Source organism: Panulirus ornatus, chromosome 25, assembly GCF_036320965.1.
Source record: "Panulirus ornatus isolate Po-2019 chromosome 25, ASM3632096v1, whole genome shotgun sequence".
Lineage (NCBI taxonomy): Eukaryota > Metazoa > Arthropoda > Malacostraca > Decapoda > Palinuridae > Panulirus > Panulirus ornatus.
The window spans coordinates 14503421-14531065 of NC_092248.1; the positions used below are offsets into that span (position 1 = coordinate 14503421).

Sequence of the window (27645 nt, forward strand, 5' to 3'; positions counted from 1 at the left end):
TGCATAGTGCTTACCACAGGAAAATCTCAAGTTATGAAGAATGAGCTGTGTGAGTTAAGTGTTGTCAAGTTTTATGTATGGCAAGAAGAGATTGTGTTTGTGGACAGAATTCCAGTAATCCTCATGTGACTGAGGCAGAAAGAAATGACAGCTACCTACATCAACCATTGAATTGCTGACTCATGCAACTGTCACTAACCCTCCTGATACCCATTCGGATATTACTGTTGTATGCTATTAAGGGCTTATATGATAGTAGTGGTGTGTATGTGTGAGAGTAAGTGGGTAGAAAACTGGTCTAAATTGAATGTAGGAGCAGATCAAGGTTGTATGATAGAAAAGAGGTTATTCACTTATTTTTTTTTTTTTTAGATTAGGCATCACATGAGATGAGAATGAAGTGGTGTTGAGTGGTGAATTGAAAGTTAAGCAGATGATGCTGTGTTGTTAGCTGCATCAGAGGAAGAGATGGATGAAATGGTTGGCCATTTTAGTGATGTAGATAGAAGGATAGTGAAAATGATTGTGAATAGAAATAAAAGAACTAGCATTTAAAAAGGAAGGGAGGTCAGATTTTTAAGATTAATTTGCATGATATTGTGAATGAATTTAGATGTTGGGGAGTGAAGTAATGGATGCAGCAACAGAAAAAGTCAGTTTTTGTCAGTTTTCACTTAAACTCATCTTCAAGAAAACATTAACCAAGGTTAGTTCATGCTAGGCATTACTGGACTCTGCCTGCATTTAGTAAAACTGTCACCTTCGATGAGGTTGCATCATTATTAGTGTATGTAAAGAAATACAGTCATGTTGGACCTCTCTCTCTGAAGCATTCCATCCTTTCTGTTCTACTAAGTGTAGCATTCTCGGGGGTTATATACAGTCTTTAGATAAAGATCTTGTCTAATGAGATTAGTATGTAAAATCATCTGTGTAAAGGAACTGAAAGGAACACCTTGTAGATGAGTTTAATGACTTACAACCCAATAAGTCATTGAATAGCTGTAATAGTAGGTTTGGTGAATTACAACTTTTGTTTGGTGAATTACAACTTCTTTTAGTTTATGTATGACCATAGTGATTTTCTTGAAGTAAAACCAGTTTACTTAACCTTCATTCTTGATTTATTATTTTATTTTTTATTTTGCTTTGTCGCTGTCTCCCGCGTTAGCGAGGTAGCGCAAGGAAACAGATGAAAGTATGGCCCAACCCGCCCACATACACATGTATATACATACATGTCCACACACGCAAAATATACATACCTATACATCTCAATGTACACATATATATACACACACAGACATATACATATATACACATGTACATAATTCATACTGTCTGCCTTTATTAGTTCCCATCGCCACCTCGCCACACATGGAATAACGACCCCCTCCCCCCCTCATGTGTGCGAGGTAGTGCTAGGAAAAGACATCAAAGGCCCCGTTCGTTCACACTCAGTTTCTAGCTGTCATGTAATAATGCACCGAAACCACAGCTCCCTTTCCACATCCAGGCCCCACAGAACTTTCCATGGTTTACCCCAGACACCTAACATGCCCTGGTTCAATCCATTGACAGCACGTCGACCCCGGTATACCACATTGTTCCAATTCACTCTATTCCTTGCACGCCTTTCACCCTCCTGCATGTTCAGGCCCCGACCACTCAAAATCTTTTTCATTCCATCCTTCTACCTCCAAGTTGGTCTCCCACTTCTCCTCGTTCCCTACACCTCTGACACATATATCCTCTTGGTCAATCTTTCCTCACGCATTCTCTCCATGTGACCAAACCATTTCAATACACCCTCTTCTGCTCTCTCAACCACACTCTTTTTATTATCACACATCTCTTACCCTTACATTACTTACTTGATCAAACCACCTCACACCACAAATTGTCCTCAAACATCTCATTTCCAACACATCCACCCTCCTCTGCACAACTGTATCTATAACCCACGCCTCGCAACCATATAATATTATTGGAATCACTAATCCTTCAAACATACCCCTTTTTGCTTTCCGAGATAATGATATCGTCCTTCACACATTTTTCAACGCTCCCAGAACTTTCGGCCCCTTCCTCCACCCTGTGACTCACTTCTGCTTCCATGGTTCCATCTGCTGCCAAATCCACTCTTTGATATCTAAAACACTTCACTTCCTTTAAAAGTATTTATGAAATAATTTTGTACAAAGGAGGCAGGAATTTTGATCTTTGCTGTTATTATAGTTGTCTGCTTTGGTGGTGGCACAAGAAGCTTTATTGAAAAACTGTAATGTTGATGCATTGCTTTACTGGTGTCCTTTACTAATCTTGATCACATAATTACTTATGTGTCTGTGTTATCAAATTTAAATGTGAAAAACATTTTACAAATGGAGTTTTTGTTTTTTATTCATTATGGTTGTGTTCATTGTTGGGAAAGAATAATTTCCGTAAACCTGTTTCATTTGTATTTCCTGTCTTTGGCACTCATGAACATTATTAAACGCTGATCTGTTTGGGTATTGACTGTGACAGGAGAGTTAATGTAGATCTTGATTCTACACTGGAAAAGCACTTTGGTGACAAGAGAACTCCAAGCGTTTTAATTGGGTAAAATAAGGAGTGGCTTAGAAAGCAGAAAAGTTTTGCGTTATGTATCATAAAACATAAGAAACTAATCTACTTAATTATGTTACTGACTGCTCATAGGGTCATTGAGCATGATGACTATGATGCAGATTCTTTCAGATCAAAATTGAGATATAAAGCTGTTGAATAATACTGTAATGGTTTTATAAATGATAAGAGGTAAAAATATGAAGTTGGTAATTAGCAAGGACTAGTGTGTTTAGAATGTTTCTAAGATATCTTTAGGAGGTTTGTTATTTACACATTTAGCATGCTTTACTCTTACAGTATGATAATTTCAGCTTTATTTTTCCATAATTTGCTGTTAAGTATTTCTTAACATTGGTTAACATTCATAACTCATATACCAACCTCCTAAAAAGAACTCCCATGCCAGCACCTTATTGATATATATGCATTGATCATCATAGTACAGATATTTTACCTTTGAGGGAAGTGATGCAAAGACTATATATGTAACAGGAAGTTTCATGTATTTATGAATGCTGCACTTAGTGTACAATTTGAAACGGTTGTGGAAATTGTCTTATGAGAGGTATATTGCAACTGATCTTATGCCAACTTATCATGTAAATTGCTGTGTAAGGTGTTTATACATGTTATATTTATTTATTTATTTTGCTTTGTCGCTGTCTCCCGCGTTTGCGAGGTAGCGCAAGGAAACAGACGAAAGAAATGGCCCAACCCACCCCCATACACATGTATATACACACACGTCCACACACGCAAATATACATACCTATACATCTCAATGTACACATATATATACACTCACAGACACATACATATATATATATACACCCATGCACACAATTCACACTGTCTGCCTTTATTCATTCCCATCGCCACCTCGCCACACATGGAATACCATCCCCCTCCCCCCTCATGTGTGCAGGGTAGCACTAGGAAAAGACAACAAAGGCCTCATTCGTTCACACTCAGTCTCTAGCTGTCATGCAATAATGCTCGAAACCACAGCTCCCTTTCCTCATCCAGGCCCCACACAGCTTTCCATGGTTTACCCCAGACGCTTCACATGCCCTGATTCAATCCACTGACAGCACGTCAAACCCGGTATACCACATCGATCCAATTCACTCTATTCCTTGCCCGCCTTTCACCCTCTTGCATGTTCAGGCCCCGATCACTCAAAATCCTTTTCACTCCATCTTTCCACCTCCAATTTGGTCTCCCACTTCTCCTCGTTCACTCCACCTCCAACACATATATCCTCTTGGTCAATCTTTCCTCACTCATTCACTCCATGTGCCCAAACCATTTCAAAACACCCTCTTCTGCTCTCTCAACCACGCTCTTTTTATTTCCACACATCTCTCTTACCCTTACATTACTTACTTGATCAAACCACCTCACACCACACATTGTCCTGAAACATCTCATTTCCAGCACATCCACCCTCCTGCGCACAACTCTATCCATAGCCCACGCCTCGCAACCATACAACATTGTTGGAACCACTATTCCTTCAAACGTACCCATTTTTGCTTTCCGAGATAATGTTCTCGACTTCCACACATTCATCAAGGCTCCCAGGATTTTCGCCCTCTCCCCCACCCTATGATTCACTTCCGCTTCCATGGTTCCATCCGCTGCCAGGTCCACTCCCAGATATCTAAAACACTTTACTTCCTCCAGTTTTTCTCCATTCAAAATTACCTCCCAATTGACTTGACCCTCAACCCTACTGTACCTAATAACCTTGCTCTTATTCACATTTACTCTTAACTTTCTTCTTTCACACACTTTACCAAACTCAGTCACCAGCTTCTGCAGTTTCTCACATGAATCAGCCACCAGCGCTGTATCATCAGCGAACAAGAACTGACTCACTTCCCAAGCTCTCTCATCCACAACAGACTTCATTCTTGCCCCTCTTTCCAAAACTCTTGCATTCACCTCCCTAACAACCTCATCCATTAACAAATTAAACAACCATGGTTTCAGAAGTGGTAGAGGATGTGTGGATCAGGTGTTTGCTTTGAAGAATGTATGTGAGAAATACTTAGAAAAGCAAATGGATTTGTATGTAGCATTTATGGATCTGGAGAAGGCATATGATAGAGTTGATAGAGATGCTCTGTGGAAGATATTAAGAATATATGGTGTGGGAGGCAAGTTGTTAGAAGCAGTGAAAAGTTTTATCGAGGATGTAAGGCATGTGTACGTGTAGGAAGAGAGGAAAGTGATTGGTTCTCAGTGAATGTAGGTTTGCGGCAGGGGTGTGTGATGTCTCCATGGTTGTTTAATTTGTTTATGGATGGGGTTGTTAGGGAGGTGAATGCAAGAGTTTTGGAAAGAGGGGCAAGTATGAAGTCTGTTGGGGATGAGAGAGTGTGGGAAGTGAGTCAGTTGTCGTTCGCTGATGATACAGCGCTGGTGGCTGATTCATGTGAGAAACTGCAGAAGCTGGTGACTGAGTTTGGTAAAGTGTGTGAAAGAAGAAAGTTAAGAGTAAATGTGAATAAGAGCAAGGTAATTAGGTACAGTAGGGTTGAGGGTCAAGTCAATTGGGAGGTAAGTTTGAATGGAGAAAAACTGGAGGAAGTAAAGTGTTTTAGATATCTGGGAGTGGATCTGTCAGCGGATGGAACCATGGAAGCGGAAGTGGATCATAGGGTGGGGGAGGGGGCGAAAATCCTGGGAGTCTTGAAGAATGTGTGGAAGTTGAGAACATTATCTCGGAAAGCAAAAATGGGTATGTTTGAAGGAATAGTGGTTCCAACAATGTTGTATGATTGTGAGGCATGGGCTATGGATAGAGTTGTGCGCAGGAGGATGGATGTGCTGGAAATGAGATGTTTGAGGACAATGTGTGGTGTGAGGTGGTTTGATCGAGTAAGTAACATAAGGGTAAGAGAGATGTGTGGAAATAAAAAGAGTGTGGTTGAGAGAGCAGAAGAGGGTGTTTTGAAATGGTTTGGGCACATTTAGAGAATGAGTGAGGAAAGATTGACCAAGAGGCTATATGTGTCGGAGGTGGAGGGAACGAGGAGAAGTGGGAGACCAAATTGGAGGTGGAAAGATGGAGTGAAAAAGATTTTGTGTGATAGGGGCCTGAACATGCAGGAGAGTGAAAGGAGGGCAAGGAATAGAGTGAATTGGATCGATGTGGTATACCACAGTGGATTGAATCAGGGCATGTGAAGCGTCTGGGGTAAACCATGGAAAGCTGTGTAGGTATGTATATTTGCATGTGTGGACGTATGTATATACATGTGTATGGGGGTGGGTTGGGCCATTTCTTTCGTCTGTTTCCTTGCACTACCTCGCAAATGCGGGAGACAGCAACAAAGCAAAAAAAAAAAAAAAAAGAAAAAAATATATGTATATATACACATACAGACATATACATATATACATATGTACATAATACATACTGTCTACCTTTATTCATTCCCATTGCCACCCCACCGCACATGAAATAAGAACTCCCTCCCCCCTCGTGTGTGAGGTAGCGGTAGGAAAAGACAACAAAGGCCACATTCGTTGACACTCAGTCTCTAGCTGTCATGTGTAATGCACTGAAATCACAGCTTCCTTTCCACATCCAGGCCCCACAGAACCTTCCATGGTTCACCCCAGACGCTTCACACACCCTGGTTCAATCCATTGACAGCACGTCGACCCTGGTATACCACATCGTTCCAATTCACTCTATTCCTTGCATGCCTTTCACCCTCCTGCATGTTCAGGCCCCGATCACTCAAAATCTTTTTCACTCCATCTTTCCACCTCCAATTTTGTCTCCCACTTCTCCTCCTTCCCTCCACCTCTGACACATATATCCTCTTTGTCAGTCTTTCCTCCTTCATTCTCTCCACATGACAAAACCATTTCAAAACACCCTCCTCTGCTCTCTCAACCACACTCTTTTTATTACCACACATCTCTCTTACCCTTTCATTACTTACTTGATCAAACCACCTCACACCACATATTGTCCTCAAACATCTCATTTCCAGCACATCTACCCTCCTCCGCACAACTCTATCCATAGCCCACGCCTCGTAACCATATAACATTGTTGGAACCACTATTCCTTCAAACGTAGCCATTTTTGCTTTCCGAGATAATGTTCTTGCCTTCCACACATTCTTCAACGCTCCCAGAACTTTCGCCCCCTCCCCCACCCTATGATTCACTTCCGCTTCCATGGTTCCATCCACTGCCAAATCCCCTCCCAGATATCTAAAATACTTAACTTCCTCAAGGTTTCTCCATTCAAACTTACCTCCCAGCTGACTTGTCCCTCAACCATACTGTACCTAATAACCTTGCTCTTTTTCACATTTGCTCTCAGCTTTCTTCTTTCATACACTTTACCAAACTCAGTCAGCAGCTCCTGCAGTTTCTCACATGAATCAGCCACCAGCGCTGTATCATCAGCGAACAAGAACGGACTCACTTCCCAAGCTCTCTCATCCACAACAGACTCCATACTTGCCCCTCTTTCCAAAACTCTTGCATTCACTTCCCTTACAACCCCATCCATAAACAAATTAAACAACCATGGAGACAACACACACCCCTGCCACAAACCAACATTCACTGAGAACCAATCACTTTCCTCTCTTCCTACACGTACACCATATATTCTTTATACCTTCCACAGAGCATCTCTATCAACTTTATCATATTTCTTTTCCAGATCCATAAATGCTACATACAAATCCATTTGCTTTTCTAAGTATTTCTCACATACATTCTTCAAAGCAAACACCTGAACCGCACATCCTCTACCACCTCTGAAACCACACTGCTCTTCTCCAATCCGATGCTCTGTACATGCGTTCACCCTCTCAATCAATACCCTCCCATATAATTTCCCAGGAATACTCAACAAACTTATACCTCTGTAATTTGTGCAAAAGATGCTTGTTGCATAGAAGCGTGGAAGGTTGGCAGATTGGAAAGGGTAGTGAATGGTGGGATGAAGAAGTAAGATTATTAGTGAAAGAGAAGAGAGAGGCATTTGGACAATTTTTGCAGGGAAGTAATGCAAATGACTGGGAGATGTATAAAAGAAAGAGGCAGGAGGTCAAGAGAAAGGTGCAAGAGGTGAAAAAGAGGGCAAATGAGAGTTGGAGTGAGAGAGTATCATTAAATTTCAGGGAGAATAAAAAGATGTTTTGGAAGGAGGTAAATAAAGTGCGTAAGACAAGGGAATAAATGGGAACTTCAGTGAAAGGGGCTAATGGGGAGGTGATAACAAGTAGTAGTGATATGAGAAGATGGAGTGAGTATTTTGAAGGTTTGTTGAATGTGTTTGATGATAGAGTGGCAGATATTGGGTATTTTGGCCAAGGTGATGTGCAAAGTGAGAGGGTTAGGGAGAATGATTTGGTAAGCAGAGAAGAGGTAGTAAAAGCTTTGTGGAAAATGAAAGCTGGCAAGGCAGCGGGTTTCGATGGTATTGCAGTGGAATTTATTGAAAAAAGGGGGTGACTGTTGTTGACTGGTTGGTAAGGTTATTTAATGTATGACTCATGGTGAGTTGCCTGAGGATGGGAGGAATGCTTGCATAGTGCCATTGTACAAGGGCAAAGGGGATAAAAGTGAGTCTCTATATATATTTGTGTAATTTCCTTACTCCTGTGTATGTATGCTCGCACACACCTTAGACTAAGCCAGGTTTGCATCCATCAAACAGCCCAGAAGGGAGGATGAACACCTGGGTAGGATATAGGCTTACTGCCATGCCCAGGATTTGAACTCATGGGTCTGACCCCAGGCTGGCTCTTGCTGACTTACGGTTAGTATTTGATTAATTTATGCCCCAGGACATGGTCAGCAATGCCAACTGTTACACCATGGAGTAGGTAGCTTGGCTCAGTTGAAAACTCGTTACTGTGTGAAGCCTCATTTACAAGCCATACTTGTGCCTAGCTAATACTCTTATGATTTATAAGTTGTACTTATGATTTAATCAAATTAGTTTTAGTATTATTTCTGGTAGGCTATATTTTAGGTGTGAAATTTACCCTGTACACTTGAAGTGTTTTAGCCATATTTAGAAAGCATTATATGTATATACTTCATGCTTACTGTAGCACCTTCATGCGTGCACTAATTGGTAAGTCAACACACAGAGCATTGTACTCTGGAGTCAGATGGTTGACATTTCAGAGCAAGATATTTGTGTCATGTGGCTGCCAACATTTGAGAATAGCATATCTTTATCAGATGTTCAAATTCTAAAGTATTTTCTCTTTGTCAGAAGTATGACAATATTTCAGAACAGCATATCTGTGTTTGATGACATTTCAAAACTACCAATAGCAGAGGACAAAAATTCAGAGCACCATATTTTTAGTAGTTGGTTATTCACTTTTTCTTTTATACTTCTTCGCAGTTTCCTGTATTTATAGGGTAGTGTCAGGAAGTGACAAAGAAAATGCCTCATTTGCTCACATCCATTCTCAAGTTACCATGTGTAATTCTTTTGAAATAATCTGAATGCTGCACATCTTGATAATTGTTTTAAGAATAATCATATACTTTTAGCGGAGGGTCATTCTCAGAATGATTGAGATGTACATCTTTCAGAGTATTTCAAATGAATTTAGCAGCCACCTTGTGTGAAAATAAGAACTGTGAAATTAGATTTTACCTCAAGTTTTGTACTTTTTTCACTTTTGTAATAACTAAGAAATTTTGTTTGCTAAAATTTTCAGGTTATGATATTAGTTCTTCAGCCCTTATGGGTGTGGAGATAATATGTGGCCAAAATATATTGGAAGGATTTTGTAACTGACACGGTCCTTTGACTAGGAAAAATGTACAATTTAAAAAAAGAAAAACAGTTTGGCAATTGTGCACTAAGTATGCCACTTTGCAGATGTTCTAGTAAGGGTATCATTGAAACAGTATACACCAAGAATGATGGCCTTTGCTTATTTCATTTTGTATCAAGCCTTAGGAAATCACCATCATCTTTATTTTAACATATTTTATACAACTAAAGCAGATGTAATAGACCTAAGTTACCTTAGCCTGTGTCTGGGTTTATGACTTTACAGACTTTCTACCTTATCTGTTATTGGCTTAACACTTAAAGTTTTGATGGTTGAGGGGTTGCAGTCTGATGAAGGGCCAGATTGTACATGATGCATTCTGTCATTTCAGAAGAAAACCTATTTTGTTCAGTTTTAGTAAGGGTGCAGAATGTGTTAGAAATGAGATGTTTGAGAACAATATGTGGTGTGAGGTGGTTTGATGGAGTAATTAATGAAAGGGTAAGAGAGATGTGTGGTCATAAAAAGAGTGTGGTTAAGAGAGCAGAAGAGGGTGTATTGAAATGGTTTGGTCACATGGAGAGAATGAGTGAGGAAAGATTGACAAAGAGGATATATGTCAGAGGTAGAGGGAACGAGGAGAAGTGGGACACCAAAGTGGAGGTGGAAGGATGGAGTGAAAAAGATTTTGAGCGATTGGGGCCTGAATATACACGAAAGGCTTGAAAGGAATAGAGTGAATTGGAACAATGTGGTGTACTGGGGTCGATGTGCTGCTGTCACTGGATTGAACCAGGGCATGTGAAGCGTCTTGGGTAAACCATTGAAAATTTGTGGGGCCTGGATGTGGAAAGTGAGCTGTGGTTTTGGTGCATTACACATGACAGTTAGAGACAGTGTGAACGAATGAGGCCTTTGTTGTCTTTTCCTAGCGCTACCTCGCGCGCATGCAGGGGTAGGGGGGGTACCATTTTATGTGTGGTGGGGTGGCGGCAATATGTACATGTACGCCCCCTCCCCCACCCTATGATTCACTTCCGCTTCCATGGTTCCATCCGCTGCCAAATCCACTCCCAGATATCTTAAACTTCACTTACTCCAGTTTTTCTCCTTTCAAACTTACCTCCCAATTGACTTGACCCTCAACCTTATTGTACCTAATAACCTTGCTCTTATTCACATTCACTCTCAACTTTCTTCTTCTTCTTTTTTTTTTTTTTTTTTTTTTTTTTTTTTTTTTTTTTTTTTTTTTTATACTTTGTCGCTGTCTCCCGCGTCTGCGAGGTAGCGCAAGGAAACAGACGAAAGAAATGGCCCCCCCCCCCCCATACACATGTACATACACACGTCCACACACGCAAATATACATACCTACACAGCTTTCCATGATTTACCCCAGACGCTTCACATGCCCCGACTCAATCCACTGACAGCACGTCAACCCCTGTATACCACATCGCTCCAATTCACTCTATTCCTTGCCCTCCTTTCACCCTCCTGCATGTTCAGGCCCCGATCACACAAAATCTTTTTCACTCCATCTTTCCACCTCCAATTTGGTCTCCCTCTTCTCCTCGTTCCCTCCACCTCCGACACATATATCCTCTTGGTCAATCTTTCCTCACTCATTCTCTCCATGTGCCCAAACCATTTCAAAACACCCTCTTCTGCTCTCTCAACCACGCTCTTTTTATTTCCACACATCTCTCTTACCCTTACGTTACTTACTCGATCAAACCACCTCACACCACACATTGTCCTCAAACATCTCATTTCCAGCACGTCCATCCTCCTGCGCACAACTCTATCCATAGCCCACGCCTCGCAACCATACAACATTGTTGGAGCCACTATTCCTTCAAACATACCCATTTTTGCTTTCCGAGATAATGTTCTCGACTTCCACACATTTTTCAAGGCTCCCAAAATTTTCGCCCCCTCCCCCACCCTATGATCCACCTCCGCTTCCATGGTTCCATCCGCTGACAGATCCACTCCCAGATATCTAAAACACTTCACTTCCTCCAGTTTTTCTCCATTCAAACTCACCTCCCAATTGACTTGACCCTCAACCCTACTGTACCTAATAACCTTGCTCTTATTCACATTTACTCTTAACTTTCTTCTTGCTCACACTTTACCAAACTCAGTCACCAGCTTCTGCAGTTTCTCACATGAATCAGTCACCAGCGCTGTATCATCAGTGAACAACAACAGACTCACTTCCCAAACTCTCTCATCCACAACAGACTGCATACTTGCCCCTCTTTCCAAAACTCTTGCATTCACCTCCCTAACAACCCCATCCATAAACAAATTAAACAACCTTGGAGACATCACACACCCCTGCCGCAAACCTACAATCACTAAGAACCAATCACTTTCCTCTCTTCCTACACGTACACATGCCTTACATCCTCGATAAAAACTTTTTACTGCTTCCAACAACTTGCCTCTCACACCATATATTCTTAAAACCTTCCACAGAGCATCTCTATCAACTCTATCATATGCCTTCTCCAGATCCATAAATGCTACATACAAATCCATTTGCTTTTCTAAGTATTTCTCGTATACATTCTTCAAAGCAAACACCTGATCCACACATCCTTTACCACTTCTGAAACCACACTGCTCTTCCCCGATCTGATGCTCTGTACATACCTTCACACTCTCAATCAATACCCTCCCATATAATTTCCCGGGATTACTCAACAAACTTATACATCTGTAAATTGAGCACTCACCTTTGTCCCCTTTGCCTTTGTACAGTGGCATTATGCAAGCATTCTGCCAATCCTCAGGCATCTCACCATGAATCATACATACATTGAATAACCTTACCAACCAGTCAACAATACAGTCACCCCCTTTTTTAATAAATTCCACTGCAATACCATCCAAACCTGCTGCCTTGCCGGTTTTCATCATATATGTGTGTGTGTGTGTGTGTAAAGATGCCTGTGGCATGAGAAAAGTGGGAGGTGGGCAGATTAGAATGGGTAGTGAGTGGTGGGTTGAAGAAGTAAAATTGTTAGTGAAAGAGAAGAGAGAGGCATTAGGACAACTTTTGCAGAGAGATAATGCAAATGACTGGGAGATGTATAAAAGAACGAGACAGGAGGTCAAGAGAAAGGTGCAGGAGGTGAAAAAGAGGGCAAGTGAGAATTGGGGTGAGAGAGTATCATTAAATTCTAGGGAGAATAAGATGTTTTGGAAGGAGGTAAATAAAGTGCATATGACAAGAGAACAAATGGGAACATCGGTGAAGGGGGCTGATGGGGAGGTAATAACGAGCAGTGGTGAAGTGAGGAGATGGAGTGACTATTTTGAAGGTTTGTTGAATATTTGATGATAGAGTGGCAGATATAGGGTGTTTTGATTGAGGTGGTGTGCGAAGTGAGAGGATCGAGGAGAATGGTTTAGTAAACAGAGAAGAGGAAGTGAAAGCTTTGCGGAAGATGAAGGCTGGCAAGGCGGCTGGTTTGGATGGTATTGCAGTGGAATTTATTAAAAAAGGGGGTGACTCTGTTGTTGACTGGTTGTTGAGGATATTCATTGTATATATGGTTCATGGTGAAGTGCCTAAGGATTGGCAGAATGCATGCACAGTGCCACTTTACAAAGGCAAAGGGGATAAAGGTGAGTGTTAAAATTACAGAGGTATAAGTTTGTTGAGTATTCCAGGGAAATTATATGGGAGGGTATTGATTGAGAGGGTAAAGGCATGTACAGAACATCAGACTGGGGAAGAGCAGTGTGGTTTCAGAAGTGGTAGAGGATGTGTGGATCAGGTGTTTGCTTTGAAGTATGTATATGAGAAATACTAAGAAAAACAGATGGATTTGTATGTGACATTTATGGATCTGGAGAAGGCATATGATACAGTTGCTCTGTGGAAGGTATTAAGATTATATGGTGTGGGAGGTAAGTTGCTAGAAGCAGTGAAAAGTTTTTATTGAGGATGTAAGACATGTGTACGAGTAGGATGAGAGGAAAGTAATTGGTTCCCAGTGAATGTTGGTTTGCGGCAGGGGTGTGTGATGTCTCCATGGCTGTTTAATTTGTTTATGAATGGGGTTGTTACGGAGGCGAATGCAAGAGTTTTAGAGAGAGGGGGCAAGTATGCAGTCTGCTGTCGATGAGAGGGCTTGAGAAGCGAGTCTGTCTGTTGTTTGCTGATGATACAGTGCTAGTGGGTGATGCAGATGAGAAACTGTAGAAGCTGGTGGCTGAGTTTGGTAAAGTGTGTGAAAGAAGAAAGCCAAGAGTAAATGTGGATAAGAGCAAGGTTATTAGGTTCAGTAGTGTTGAGGGACAATTCAGTTGGGAGGTAAGTTTGAATGGAGAAAAACTGAAGGAAGTGAAGTGTTTTATATATCTAGGAGTGGATTTAGCAGTGGATGGAACCATGGAAGCGTAAGTGAGTCACAGTGTAGGGGAGGGGGTGAAGGGTCTGGGAGTGTTGAAGAATGTGTGGAAGGCGAGATTGTTATCTTGGAGAGCAAAAAATGGGTATGTTTGAAGGAATAGTGGTTCCAACAGTGTGATATGGTTGCAAGGCATGGGCTATAGATAGGGTTGTGTGGAAGAGGGTGAATGTGTTGAAAATTAGATGTTTGAGGACAATATCTGGTGTGAGGTGGTTTGATCGAGTAAGCAATGAAAGGGTAAGGGAGATGTGTGGTAATAAAAAGAGTGTAGTTGAGAAAGCAGGAGAGGGTGTATTGAAATGGTTTGGTCACAAGGAGAGAATGAGTGAGGAAAGATTGAAAAAAGAGGATAGATGTGTCAGAGGTGGAGGGAACGAGAAGTGGGAGACCAAATTGGAGGTGGAAAGATGGAGTGAAAAAGATTTTGAGCGATCGGGGCCCGAACATACAGGAGGGTGAAAGGTTTGCAAGATATAGAGTGAATTGGAACAGTGTGGATTGAACCAGGGCATGTGAAGCGTCTGGGGTACACCATGGAAAGTTTTGTGGGGCCAGGACGTTGAAAGGGAGCTGTGGTTTCAGTGAATTACACATGACAGAGACTTGAGTGTGAACGAATGTGACCTTTGTTGTCTTTTCCTAGCGCTACCTGGCGCACATGCGGGGGGAGGGGGTTCTTATTTCATGTGTGGCGGGGTGGCGATGGGAATGAATAGAGGCAGACAGTATGAATTATGTACATGTGTATTTATGTATATGTCTGTGTGTATAAATATGTATACGTTGAGATGTATAGGTATGTATATTTGCGTGTGTGGACTTGTATGTATATACATGTGTATGTGGGTGGGTTGGGCCATTCTTTCGTCTGATTCCTTGCGCTACCTCGCTAACGCGGGAGACAGCGACAAAGTAAAATAAATAATTATATATATATATATATATATATATATATATATATATATATATATATATATATATATATATAGTATTTATTATACTTTGTCGCTGTCTCCCGCGTTAGCAAAGTAGCGCAAGGAAACAGACATTATATATATATATATATATATATATATATATATATATATATATATATATATATATATATATATATATATATCCTCCCCTCCCGGTTATATTTTTCCAAAAGAAGGAACGGAGGGGTGGGTCAAGTGAGGATATACCCTCTAGGGCTCACTCTGCTCTTAACGCTACCTCGCTAACGCGGGATAAGGCGAATATGTTTAAAAAAAAAAAAAATTATATATATATATATATATATATATATATATATATATATATATATATATATATATATATATATATATTTCTTTCATACTATTCGCCATTTCCCGCATTAGCGAGGTAGCGTTAAGAACAGTGGACTGGGCCTTTGAGGGAATATCCTCACCTGGCCCCCTTCTCTGTTCCTTCTTTTGGAAAATTAAAAAGAAAATGAGAGGAGGATTTCCAACCCCCCGCTCCCTTCCCTTTTAGTCGCCTTCTACGACACGCAGGGAATACGTGGAAAGTATTCTTTCTCCCCTATCCCCAGGGATAATATATATATATATATATATATATATATATATATATATATATATATATATATATATATATTCATTTAGAAATTAGATTAATAAATAAACCTCAGAGGAGGAGCAGATTGTGAGGTACACGGTTTATATATCTAGTTTGTAGCAAACACTTCTTTCACTGCTTGAAATATAATCATATTTAGCTGATATAAGAAATCTCAACCTTTTTATGAGCGTTTTATTTTACACCTTCAGAATTAGGGACAATCTGCCATTTCACTGGATGGAGAGGAAACACTCCATCCTTGCAGGAATCTCTCCAAGACATAGTATATCTGTATTGTAGGTTGTCTTCTTGGGCCATTTGTGTTGATTTATATCTGATATCCTTTCACTTTGGGACCTTCCTCAAGGGTTGGCCATGGCAAATGTGTCCCCTAATAGGTGGAATCTAATCCTGCTGCTTGCTCTTTAGTGCCTCACCCTTAACGAGCCACTGGCAGAAGGCAACTTCAGCGCAGTTTTCATAAGCGCCTATCTAATGTTTCTACAGACTACGTTCACTTAATATCTACCTAATTTTTCATACTACTACTTCCACCTCAAGTTTCTAATTAATGCTCTTGTCTAATGTTTGTACTTACTACTTCCAGATAAGCACTTAACATAAATCTAGTGTAGATCCAGGAAAACATAATAAAAATCTATTTGTGCTTGCATTGGGTTTACACAACAAATGTTAGTTTAAGGACCAGTAATGTAGGTTTTGAACAGTGTACCAGTCCAACAAGCAGTAACATGGTAGTTTTAAGGCACGTATTATGTTACTTCAGGTGCTGCTGTTATGAAAGTCTGTGGCAAGATGTGTGGTATTCTAATGACCATTATTAAATGTGGCAGATATTCAAAGAAACAATAATGTGGCAGTTTTAAAGTATCAACGCTCGATTTTCATATTTAGCTAAATTACACTGTCAGCAGAACACCCTTAGGGAAGTTTATGCTACAATACAGTACCAGATCAACGCATGACGATTTTCATTTTCAGCTAAATTATACAGTAAATGAATCTGCATTTACATAACTTAGTTGTAACCTGAATAAATCGAAGAACTATTCACCGACCTGTCTAATATTTTCGGGAATTAGTGGATTTTAGCAGTTTTTGACACATTTTTACTGCTTTTCTGTTCAGTAAGTTGGCAACTTTTGAGGGCGGGAAGCGAGCCGGACGGGATGGCGCATCCTCGTCACTCTGACTCACAGTAGTCGGCCCAGTCATTACCAGATGGTTGAAGGGACAGGACATCCGATTGTCTATCAAGATTTCCTAAGCACAACTATTAAAAAGTAAGTAACGTAGGTATAATTCAGAAAGCAAGAAGAGCACAGAACCAAAAAGAAAAATGTAGTATTTATTGATTTTACCAAGACTTCAAATGTAACTGTCTTGGAATAATAAAGTAACTGCAGCACAGTATAAGCGTAATAGTTCCAAACATTTTACGGTGGAAAATTAAAAGTTGTTAGTGGAACCTTTGCATCTGGGATGAAGCTACTACTATAACCCACACGGGACAGATACCTCGGTTTCTTTGCAAGATTATCATTTACAGTCCTTGGCTCTTAACGGGAGTCTCAAGTCATCAGTAAGACAACTATATTTCATTTTAAAATGAAGGTATTGGAGGGGAAGGGGAATTGGTGGTAGTATGTGGTACCGTTAGGCGTTTGATGGCTTATATGATAATGAGGATTCTGGTCTGACCACTTCACGTGAAAAATGGTATACTTACTATTAGCAAGATGTACACTTACAGATTCGCAGGAAATTGTTCTAAAGAAATATCAATATTAAAAGAACTGTGTGCATTTGTAGTGCAGTAATACCCTAGTTGTCACTCCTGTCCATTCCTCATGCAAGTCACGAGAAGCAGCTTTATTTTTTTTAGCATATTTATTCACAACCTTACTCCGTCGAAAAAGATGAAAACAGCTGATCGCTGGTGACAGCTTTGGGGTCTTGTAATGACACTTGCGGTCATCTTAACGGTCAAGTGCAGTGATATAAAGCTGAACGGTCGCAGTGCCACTATATTGGTTGAGTGGAACAATTCGGTGCGTTGACAGGAACGGTGAAATGTATGATCAATATATATATATATGGTCAAGTCTGGTAGCAGACAAATAGTCGTTTGGTTACAACTGAACAGTGAAGTGTGGTAACAAATCAACAGATATGTGATAATACCAGAACCGTCAAGTGTGGTAATATTTCTAACCTGGCTGATACAAACACAGGGACATCTTGCTGCTGGTTATTAAGAGATACAGGGACATCTCGCTGATGGTTGATATATACATCTTCCTCTAGGCTGTTGGAGGTACAGGTGCATCTTGTTCGTAGCTGATAGAGATGCAGGTACATCATGCTCTTTATTTATAGAGAAACAGACATATCTTGCTTTTGATTAATGCAGATACAAATTCATCTACATCTTACTCCTGTTCGATAGAAATACACCTACATGTTGCTACTTGTTGATGGAGATAATGTTATATCTTGCTCCGGGTTGATAGAGACAGGTACATCTCACCCATGGTTGATGGTGGTACAGTTACATCTTGCTCCTGGTTGATAAAGGTACAGGTGCATCTCACCCATGGTTGATACATCTTGCTCCTGGTTGACAGATATAGGTGCATTTCACCCATAGTTGATGGTGATAGTTACATCTTGCTCCTGGTTGACATCGTGATATTAGTGCATCTCACCCATAGTTTATGGTGATACGTTACATCTTACTGCTGGTTGACATTCAGGTGCATCTCACCCATGGTTGATGGTGATCCAGTTACATTTTGCTTCTGGTTGACAGATATATAGGTGCATCTCAACCATGATTGATGGTGGTACAGTTACATTTTGTTTCTGGTTGACAGAGATACAGGTGCATCTCACCCATGGTTGATGGTGATAGTTACCTTTTGCACCTGGTTGACAGAGAGATACAGATACATCTCACCCATGATTGATGGTGACACAGTTACATCTTGCTCCTGGTTGACAGATATAGGTGCTTCTCAACCATGGTTGATGGTGATACAGTTGCATATTGCTCCTGATTAGCAGAGATATAGGTGCATCTCAACCATGGCTGATGGTGATAGTTACATTTTGTTCCTGGTCGACACATAGATATAAGTGCATCTCACCTATGGTTGTTAGTGGTACACTTACATCTGGCTCCTGGTCGATAGATATATAGGTACATCTCATCCTTGGTTGATAGTGATAGTTAAATTTTATTCTTAGTTGAGAGAGATATAAGTGCATCTCACCCGCAGTTGATGGTGATACAGTTACATCTTGCTCTTGGTTGAGAGATATAGGTGCATCTCACCCATGGTTGACGATGATACAGTTACATCTTGCTCCTGGTTGACATAGAGATATAAGTGCATCTCACCCATGGTTGGTGATGTTGGTACAGTTACATCTGGCTCCTGGTTGAGATAAAGGTGCATTTCACCCATAGTTGATAGTGGTATAGTTACATCTTACTCCTGGTTGACATATAGGTGCATCTTAACCATGGTTGATGGTGATAGTTACATTTTGTTCCTGGTTGCATAGAGATATAAGTGCATCTCACCCCTAGTTGATGATGGTAGTTACATTTTGTTCCTGGTTGACAGAGATATACAAGTGCATCTCACCCAGAGTTGATGGTGATACAGTTACATCTTGCTCCTGGTTGACAGAGATATAGGTGCATCTCAACCATGGTTGATGATGATAGTTACATTTTGCTCCTGGTTGACAGAGAGATATAGATGCATCTCACCCATGGCTGATGGTGATAGGTACATCTTGCTCATGGTTGAGAGATATAGGTGCATCTCACCCATGGTTGATGGTGATACATTTATATTTTGTTCCTTGCTGACAGAAATACAGGTTCATCTCACCTATGGTTGATGGTTATACAGTTATGTTTAGTTCTTGGTGAGAGATACCGGTACATCTCACCCATGGTTGATGGTTGTACAGTTACATCTTGCTCCTGGTTGACAGATACAGATGCGTCTCACCCATGGTTGATGTTTATACAGTTACATTTTGTTCCTGTCTGATGGAGATACAGGTACATTTTGCCCCTGGATGGTGGAGATAGTTATATCTTGCTCCTGGTTCATAGATATACAGGTACATCTTGCTGATTGTTGACATAAATACAGGTACATCTTGCTCAAGGCTAATACAGACAAGTAGATATTGCTCTTGGTTGGTATAGCTACAGGTATATCTTTCTTCTGGTTGGTATAGCTACAGGTATATCTTAATCCTGGTTGGTACAGATACAGGTATGGTATAGATAAGGGTACATCTTGCTCCTGGATGGTACAGACACAGGTACATCTTGTTCCTGGTTGATAAAGACACAGATGGCATTGCTACAGGTACATCTTGCTCCTGGTTGGTATACATACAGGTACATCTTGCTCTTGGTTGGTACAGATACAGACACATATTGCTCCTGGCTGATAAAGATCAGGTAGATAGTACTCGTGGTTGGTATAAATACATGTACATCTTGCACCTGGTTGGTATAGATACAAGTACATCTTATTCCTGTTTGACAGATACACAAACATTTTGCTCCTTGGTAATAAGAGATATAGAAACATCTTGCTTCTGGTTGACATATGTACATGTATAAAGTGCTCTTGTTTGATAGCGATATAGGAAAATCATGCTCCTGGTTGATAGAGGTACAGGTTCAAGGTCAAGAGGAAGGATAGTATATGTTCCACAGTCTAGGTTAGTATTTCAGTCTAAATTTGTACAGCAGTCTAGGCTAGTTCTATAGTTCAGGCTGGTATAATAGTCTAACACTGTGCAACATTCTAGGCTGATATAAGTAAGCTTGAACAAGTCCAAATTTGTACAACAGTCTAAATACGTATAACATCTAAGCTTGTACAACAGTCTAGGCTGGTATAACAGTCTAATCTTGTATAGCAGTTTAGTCTTGTACAAGTTTGGGCTGGTATAACAGTCTAAGCTTGTAAACAATCTAGGCTATTGCAACTGTCTGGATGGGTATAGCATTAGGATGGTACATCAATCTAGTCTGATATAATAATCTATAATTTATGTTTGTATAACAGTCTATTATTCAAACTAAATAACATTAGGTTGGTACAACAGACAAGTTTGGTACAACAGTTTAGACTTGAACAATATAACCTAGGCTGCGACATTCAATAATAGTACAATGGTCTAGGTTGGCACAATAGTAACGTTGTGCATCACTCAAGGCTGCTGAAACATTCAAGGCCAGTACAATAGTCTATGCTAGTATGATAGTTCAGGCAGATACAACAATCGGAACTGACACAACAGTCTATGTTGGAACAGCAGTGCAGGTTGTAACAACCTTGTATGCTGTAACAACAGCCTAGGATGATACAGTATTCCATGCTGATACAGCTTAAGTTGGTACAACAGTCTAAAGCTGATGCAACAGTTAATGTTGGTACAACAGCCAATGCTGGAAAAGCAGTGTAGGCTGATAAAAGTCTAAACTAGTACAACAGTCAGGCAGGTAAAACACTGGGCTGGTACAACAATTTAGGCTAGTACAACAGTCTAGGCCTGTGCAAAAATCCAAGCTGGTCTACCATCTAGGCTGGAACAGATTCAAGCTGGTATAGCAGTCTTACCTGGAACATTAGTGTAGGCTGAAACAGTGTAAGCTGGTATAACAGTAATAGGCTTCGAAAGCAGTCTAGGGTGGTACAACAGTCTAGGATGGTACACCAGTCTGGGCTGCTACAAGTCTATTTTGCACAGCAGACTAGGGTAGTCCAACAGTCTATGGTGCTGCAGCAAAATCTAGGCAGGTGCAAACATTTAATATTCGTACAACAGTCTAGGCTGGTACATCAGTCAAAGCTGATACAACTGCGCAGGTTGTTATGAGGTAAGTCAGGTATAACAGGCTAGGCAAGTAAACTGTCGCTGCTGGCAGAAAAGTCAAGGATGGTACAAGCGTTGAGGATGTTATAGTAGAGCAGTCTAGATTAGTGCAAAATTAAAGGTGGTATAACAGTCTAGGATGGTATGAGTGTAAGCTGGTACAGTAATCTAGGCTGGTACATCTGTTTTAGCTGGTAAAGCAGTCTAAAGTTGGTGTATCAGTTGGATTGGATTCAGAAGTCTAGGCTGGTACATCAGTCTTGGCTGGTAAAACAGCCTAAAGCTGGTACATCAATCGGATTGGATACAGTAATATAGGCTGGTACAACGGCGTGGATTGGTAAAACGGTGAAGCCTGGTACAACAAATAGTCTAGGCTGGTACAAAAGTATGAAACTGGTACAACAGTTTAAAGCTGATACAACTGCGCAGGTTGTTATGAGGATACAGTAATCTAGGCTGGTACAACGGCGTGGATTGGTAATACGGTGAAGCCTGATACAACAAATAGTCTAGGCTGGTACAAGAGTATGAAACTGGTACAACAGTTTAAAGCTGATACAACTGCGCAGGTTGTTATGAGGTAACCCCCCCCCCCCCCCCCACACCATGTAATGATAAACGCCCCAGTCGGTCTTTATACTTCCATGACGTACATCCGCCGCCACACCACCGTGTCCACCCTCCCTACCGTGTCAACACGCCTCTCTGGCTGCACTCACCACAAGCTGAGCTGAGCAATGTTCTTTTCAATTCGAACCGGAAAAATTGGAATTTGTTATACACATTTTTTTCTTAGACCGAAGAAAATATTACGGGAGAGTGAAAAGTTTGTGTATTATTTGTTCTATGTGTTGTATTAAAGATGGAGTAAGTGTGAGCTTGCGGACTGAAATTTAACTACCCAAGTGACAGATAAATGACTAACAACAAAACAATACTTGGGTCAGGGTTGAGTATGTAAACAAACGTTGGATCACTTCATCGCCATCGCTTACCTTTCCGATTACCACTATTGTAGCTTCATTTAACCTAGTTGGCACGTTTTCCGGAGATGATTATCATGCAAATTATTGTTTTATCTAAGATTAGGGTTATAAATTTCATGTCCACTTTGGAACTTTTGTCAAGTGACATCGAGCATTTGTAGTGATAAGACATCAGGACCTTCCCCTCCCCTTTCTCTTGCAGTCGTCTCTGCAGATTAAAGGTAGTATAGAATACAGATTCACCTGATGTACCTTCCCTCAAATGATGTGAACATTTTGGGTTTAGAAAGCACGGTTGATCAGATCTCACCCCTTCTTCTACTCTGGGGGGATTTCAGCGACTGACACCCCCTCTGGGGAACACTGTTCAACGGTAGAAGAATGTAGGAATAAGTTTCGAAAATGGGCGCAGCTGAATTCATTACTGATTCTCTGACTCATCTCTACATTTTGACAGGAACTTAATCCAACCCTGACTTGTTCAACAGATATCAAGCTGCAGATTACATGGCAAGTCTTGGAATATTTACTGAGGCGATAGTTTTCCAGTCATATTGAACAAGGTGGACTGTATCTTGAGTGCGTTCGAGCGTCTTGCAGTTATGCACGACTCTGCTAAGAACTTTGTGTCTCCATGAAGTGGTCGACTACCTAACAGCCGGAATTCACTTTGCAACAGCATCGACAGTTCCGAGAAGTAATGGAAGATATGGTCGACCTCTTTTACCCAAAAATGGCGGTTAAATGAATGCCATTAAGCCGTAAAACCAGAAACACTCCATTAAGAGAACTAAAGAGACCTCTCTTGCACTACTAAAACACCTCTTCAAATCCCGGAGGTTGCTCATGAACGACCGACGCATCCCATGGGTGCAGACCATGTCCTTCATATCATGAACATCCTTTTCACTGGTATGGGAAGAGCTACTCCTTGGTCACAGGTAAGTCAGCACCAGTATCCCCCACTGCTCTGAAGACTAATGGATCACTGACTTCCGACGAATCAGATGTTGCAACTTTTCTTGCAATTACACAGCAAACATCTGGATTGTTTTTAGTCTCCCACATTTTCTAATTTAAAGGCAGAACGAAAACCACCTTCATTTGAGGGCAGGGAACTGCAGAATTCTCACAGAACCTTTCCTTTACAAATAAAGAGGACCAGATTCTATTCTAAGGCCTTGCCAACAGCATGGATGGAGGCAAGCATAATCCCAGTTGCCAAACCTGGCAAGGATGCAGCACCGCCTTAGGTTTACATATCAGTCTCCAGCATGAGCTGTGTTTGCAAACTACCGAGAAAATTAAAAGGCCATCTCCATTCCAATTTCGATTAAAAGAAATGGGCTCACGAACAATGCCCTTGTTATACTAGAAAGTGACATCAAGAACTTTGCTCAGTGTCTTCAGCTGTAAGCATTTTTTTTTGTTTTGTTTTAAAGAAAGCATATGACACTGTAGAAACGTGGTATCATGAAGCTGCATTTCATCAGTTCGTAGGGAACGTAACCCACATTTTCTAAGAAGCAGAAAGTTTATGGTTTGGGTGGGAATCAGTTTATTCCCTAGATGGGGGTCCCAAAGGAAAGGCATCATCAGTAGTGTCAGAGCTGTACAAAACTAGGAAAGGCAACTACAAGGGGTCCCAAAAGGAAGCCATCATCATTATTGTCAGAGCTGTACCAATCTAGGAATGGCAACTAGATGGGGGTCCCAAAGGGAAGCCACTATCACTAGTGTCAGAGCTGTACCAAACTAGAAATGCCATCTAAATGGGGTCTCAAAAGGACACCATCATCAGTAGTGTCAAAGCCGTACCAAACTAGGAAAGCCAAGTGGATTGAGATCTCAAAGGGAAGCCATCATCAATAGTGTCAAACGCCGTACAAATTAAGAAATCTAACTAGAAGGGGTCCCAAAGGGAAGCCATCATCACTAGCACCTATGCTGTACCAAACTAGGAAAGCCAACTAGATGGGGGTCCCAAAGGGAAACCATCATTACTATTCCTTCGTGTTCCAAGATGACCTCTACATCCAATCCATGGTTCAACTGTTCCTGTTCAAAGACCATTCAGAAAAGGGATCAGGCATATTGGGCTTGGAAAAGCTTTCCCTCTTTGTCATCCAATAATATTTTTTTGGTCTTTACCTAAGGGCATCTCTAACAACTTATGTTGCTTTATCTTTCCTTCACTTTCCTGTTCTGATGGTATGATAGTTGTCTCTTCTGAAGACAAAGAACTCTTTGGTTCCTGTTTTTCCTCTAACTCCACCTTGGATGACTCTAACATTCTTTCTTTCCTTGATGCTCTTCTACTATCTTATGCCTGTAACATTCTTTCTTTCCCTGATGCTCTTCTACAGTCTTATGCCTCTTCCTGTGATCTCTTTTTGGCTGATCCAAAAAGAGCTTCTTTACCTGGACACATGCAAGGCTTATGGTCCTTATGGCATTCTACCCTGTGTACTGAGAGAGTGCCTCTGAACTTGCATCTGTGCTTGCTTGTCTGTTCCATTTGTTTAAAAACCAAAACTTTTCCTTCTTGAAAGCATGCATTGATACTTCCCATCCCAAAGAACAGTGACCATTCCGACCTCTAATTTTCATCCTGTTGCTTTGACTTCTACTGTTTCCAAAGCCTTTGAATCCCTCCTCAATTCCCATATCCTTAGTCACCCTGAAAATCACTTTTCTCTCTGATCACCAGTATGGCTTCCGTAAGGCGAGATCCACTGATGATATTCTCTCCCATCTTACTAATATCTGGTCATCATCCCTGCCGTATTTTGGGGAGTCGTATGTAGTTAGTTGCCCTTGACATATCTATGGCTTCTGACAGGGTGTGGCATTGGGGTCTCATCTCTAAGCTCTCCTCTCTCACTTTGCTCCTTCATATTTAGCATCCTCTCTGACTGATCTATCTCTTTGGTTGTTGATGGATCAACCTCTCCCCTTTTCTCCATCAACATTGGTGTCCCTCAAGGTTCTGGCCTGTCCCCTACACTTTTTCTCCTTTTTTCAATGATTTCCTCTCAAGTAATCCAATGCATTCATATGCTGAAGACTCAACACTGCATTCATCCCCATACTTCAATTCTGCTCCCTCTTCCCTCACCCACTCTGCATCTCATCTTGACACAGGTTTCTCAATAAACTTGGACAGGATATCATGGTGGGATAGACAAAATATTGTTAAGTTCAATGCCTCCAAGACCCAATTTCTGCCCATCTCAAGAGTCTATCGAAATCTCCTCACAACTCTCACCTTTCCCTTGACAGTTCTGTAATTCCACCTCTTGACTTAATAAACATACTTGGTATTACTGTAATATCCACTCCTTCTTGGAAACCCCACATTACAGGAATAATTAAGTATGCCTCTAAGAAACTGGATGTCCTGTTTAGATGTCGAAACTTCTTTTCTGAGCTGTTGTGCTGTTTATACAAGGGACTGATTCGTCCTTGTATGGAGTGCTGCTCTCACACTGGGGGTGGTTCAAGCTCTGTAGTCTTACTTGTCAGAGTAGTCCAACTTATAAACTGTCCTAGGCTAACTACCAAACTTGACCCCTTTTCCCTACGCCGCAATGTCGGTTCACTTTCCCTCTTCTATAGGCATTACTTTGGTTTTTGTTCCCGAGAGCTGGCTGCTCGTGTGCCCCAGCACTAGCTAGACTACACAATACTCAGCAACCTGCTGCATCACATGATTGTTGTGTGGCCATCGGCAACACAAGGGTAGGCCGTTTTGGTATTAACTTCTTTCCCTACACGTCGAAGCTTTGGAACTCTCTACCTTCTAATGTCTTTGCCAATACCTATGGCCTGGCACATTTAAAAAATTCATAAATACTTTCCCTTGTCTTTTTTTTTTCTGGTTCATAATTCTCTATTTCTTTTAAGGCGTGGCTTTGATATGAACTTTTGTCCATGACTGAAGCCTTCAACATATAAAAAGATAGATGAGGATATAATAAAGGTGGCTCTATCCTCCAGTAATATTTTCAAGAGGACTTTTTTTTTAGGAAAAAATGAACTTGAATATGACAGCCTATTATATGCCACTGGCAATGACTTTATGAAGGTTGTCTCTTGAATCTGGATATTATGATATAAAATTTTGTGCATGTTCGATTTATAGCATTTGTAGTTGGCAGAATTACAAACAGTTGGCAGAATTACAAACTGCTGAGTTGTGTCCCAGCTGTTACCTTCCATTATCCTCATGAGTAAAAGTGAGGACAAAAACAACTCATGATGCTTGGAATGATGCACTACATGGGACAACCTATAACATCTATGACGCTCTCCACAGAATGGTATGCTACAAAGGACACTCAGTGGCACCCGGAACTCCCCATGGAATGGAGTTTGGTCTTCTGCCAGTAACCACTCTCCACAGAATGGTATACTACAAAGGACACTCAGTGGCACCTAGTACTCCTCATGGAATGAAGTTTGGTCTTCTGCCAGTAACCACCTATGACTCAACTTTATGTATCCAATTTTTGCCCATTTCATAAAAGCTTCAATCTAATAGCTCAATCTAACAGTAGAAAGTGGTCATCAAGCTCCTAAGAAATTTTTTAATTTACTGAGGACTTTGATAGCTTTGATTTTTAGCTGATAGAGGTGACGTTTCTACAAAAGTCTTGGGTCGAATATTAGGTCCAATGATTTCACCTCGACAAAGAATTGCAGTAGGGCCATCCACAAAAAGTGTCGGCTAAAAGTTTCTTCTCATTTTATTGTAGTGCATAGCCACGGTAATACTTGGAGAGACTTTGTGATGGTGGTGTGGCTGACTGTGACAACACAGCTTGTAGATGTTCTTCGACACTGATTAAACTTCCCACAGAGCAGTACAGTGTAAAGTCATCCAAACCCAGACTGATACATGATGTTCTTTAGTAAACCTCTGAAACAAGTGATGATGGCCTCCCTTTGAGACCCCTTCCAGTTGCCTTTATAATTTGGTACAGTTCTGACACCAGAGATGATGGCATCCCTGTCGGACCCCTTCCAGTTGGCTTTCCTAATCTGGTACAGCTTTGACACTGGTGATTATGGCAGCCCTTTGGGACCCCCATCTAGTTGGCTTTCCTAGTTTGGTACAGCTCTGATACTAGAAATGATGGCTTCCATTTGGAAATCCATCTAATTGGCTTTCCTTCTTTTGTAAAGCTCTGACAGTAGTGATGATGGCATCCCTCATACCCCCATCTAGTTAGCTTTCCTAGTTTAGTACAGCTCTGACACTAGTGATGATGGCTTCTCTTTACGACCCCTTGTAGTTTA

At 40.9% G+C, this 27645-nt stretch overlaps 1 protein-coding gene across 7 annotated transcripts in view; it reads left to right on the plus strand.

Moving 5' to 3' along the window:
• The first annotated feature begins 16585 nt into the window (after positions 1-16585).
• Positions 16586-27645, plus strand: part of LOC139757302 (apolipoprotein D-like) — a 64637-nt gene continuing 53577 nt past the window's right edge. For 3 of the 7 annotated variants that reach the window (XM_071677685.1, XM_071677683.1, XM_071677684.1), the window contains exon 1: positions 23196-23285. In XM_071677685.1, coding sequence (XP_071533786.1) covers positions 23211-23285 — 75 coding nt within the window. In that variant the 5' untranslated portion in view covers positions 23196-23210. Of the gene's footprint in view, positions 16720-23195; positions 23286-27645 lie in introns of those variants that run through there. The other 4 variants (XM_071677689.1, XM_071677687.1, XM_071677686.1 and 1 more) reach the window with 2 other exon arrangements.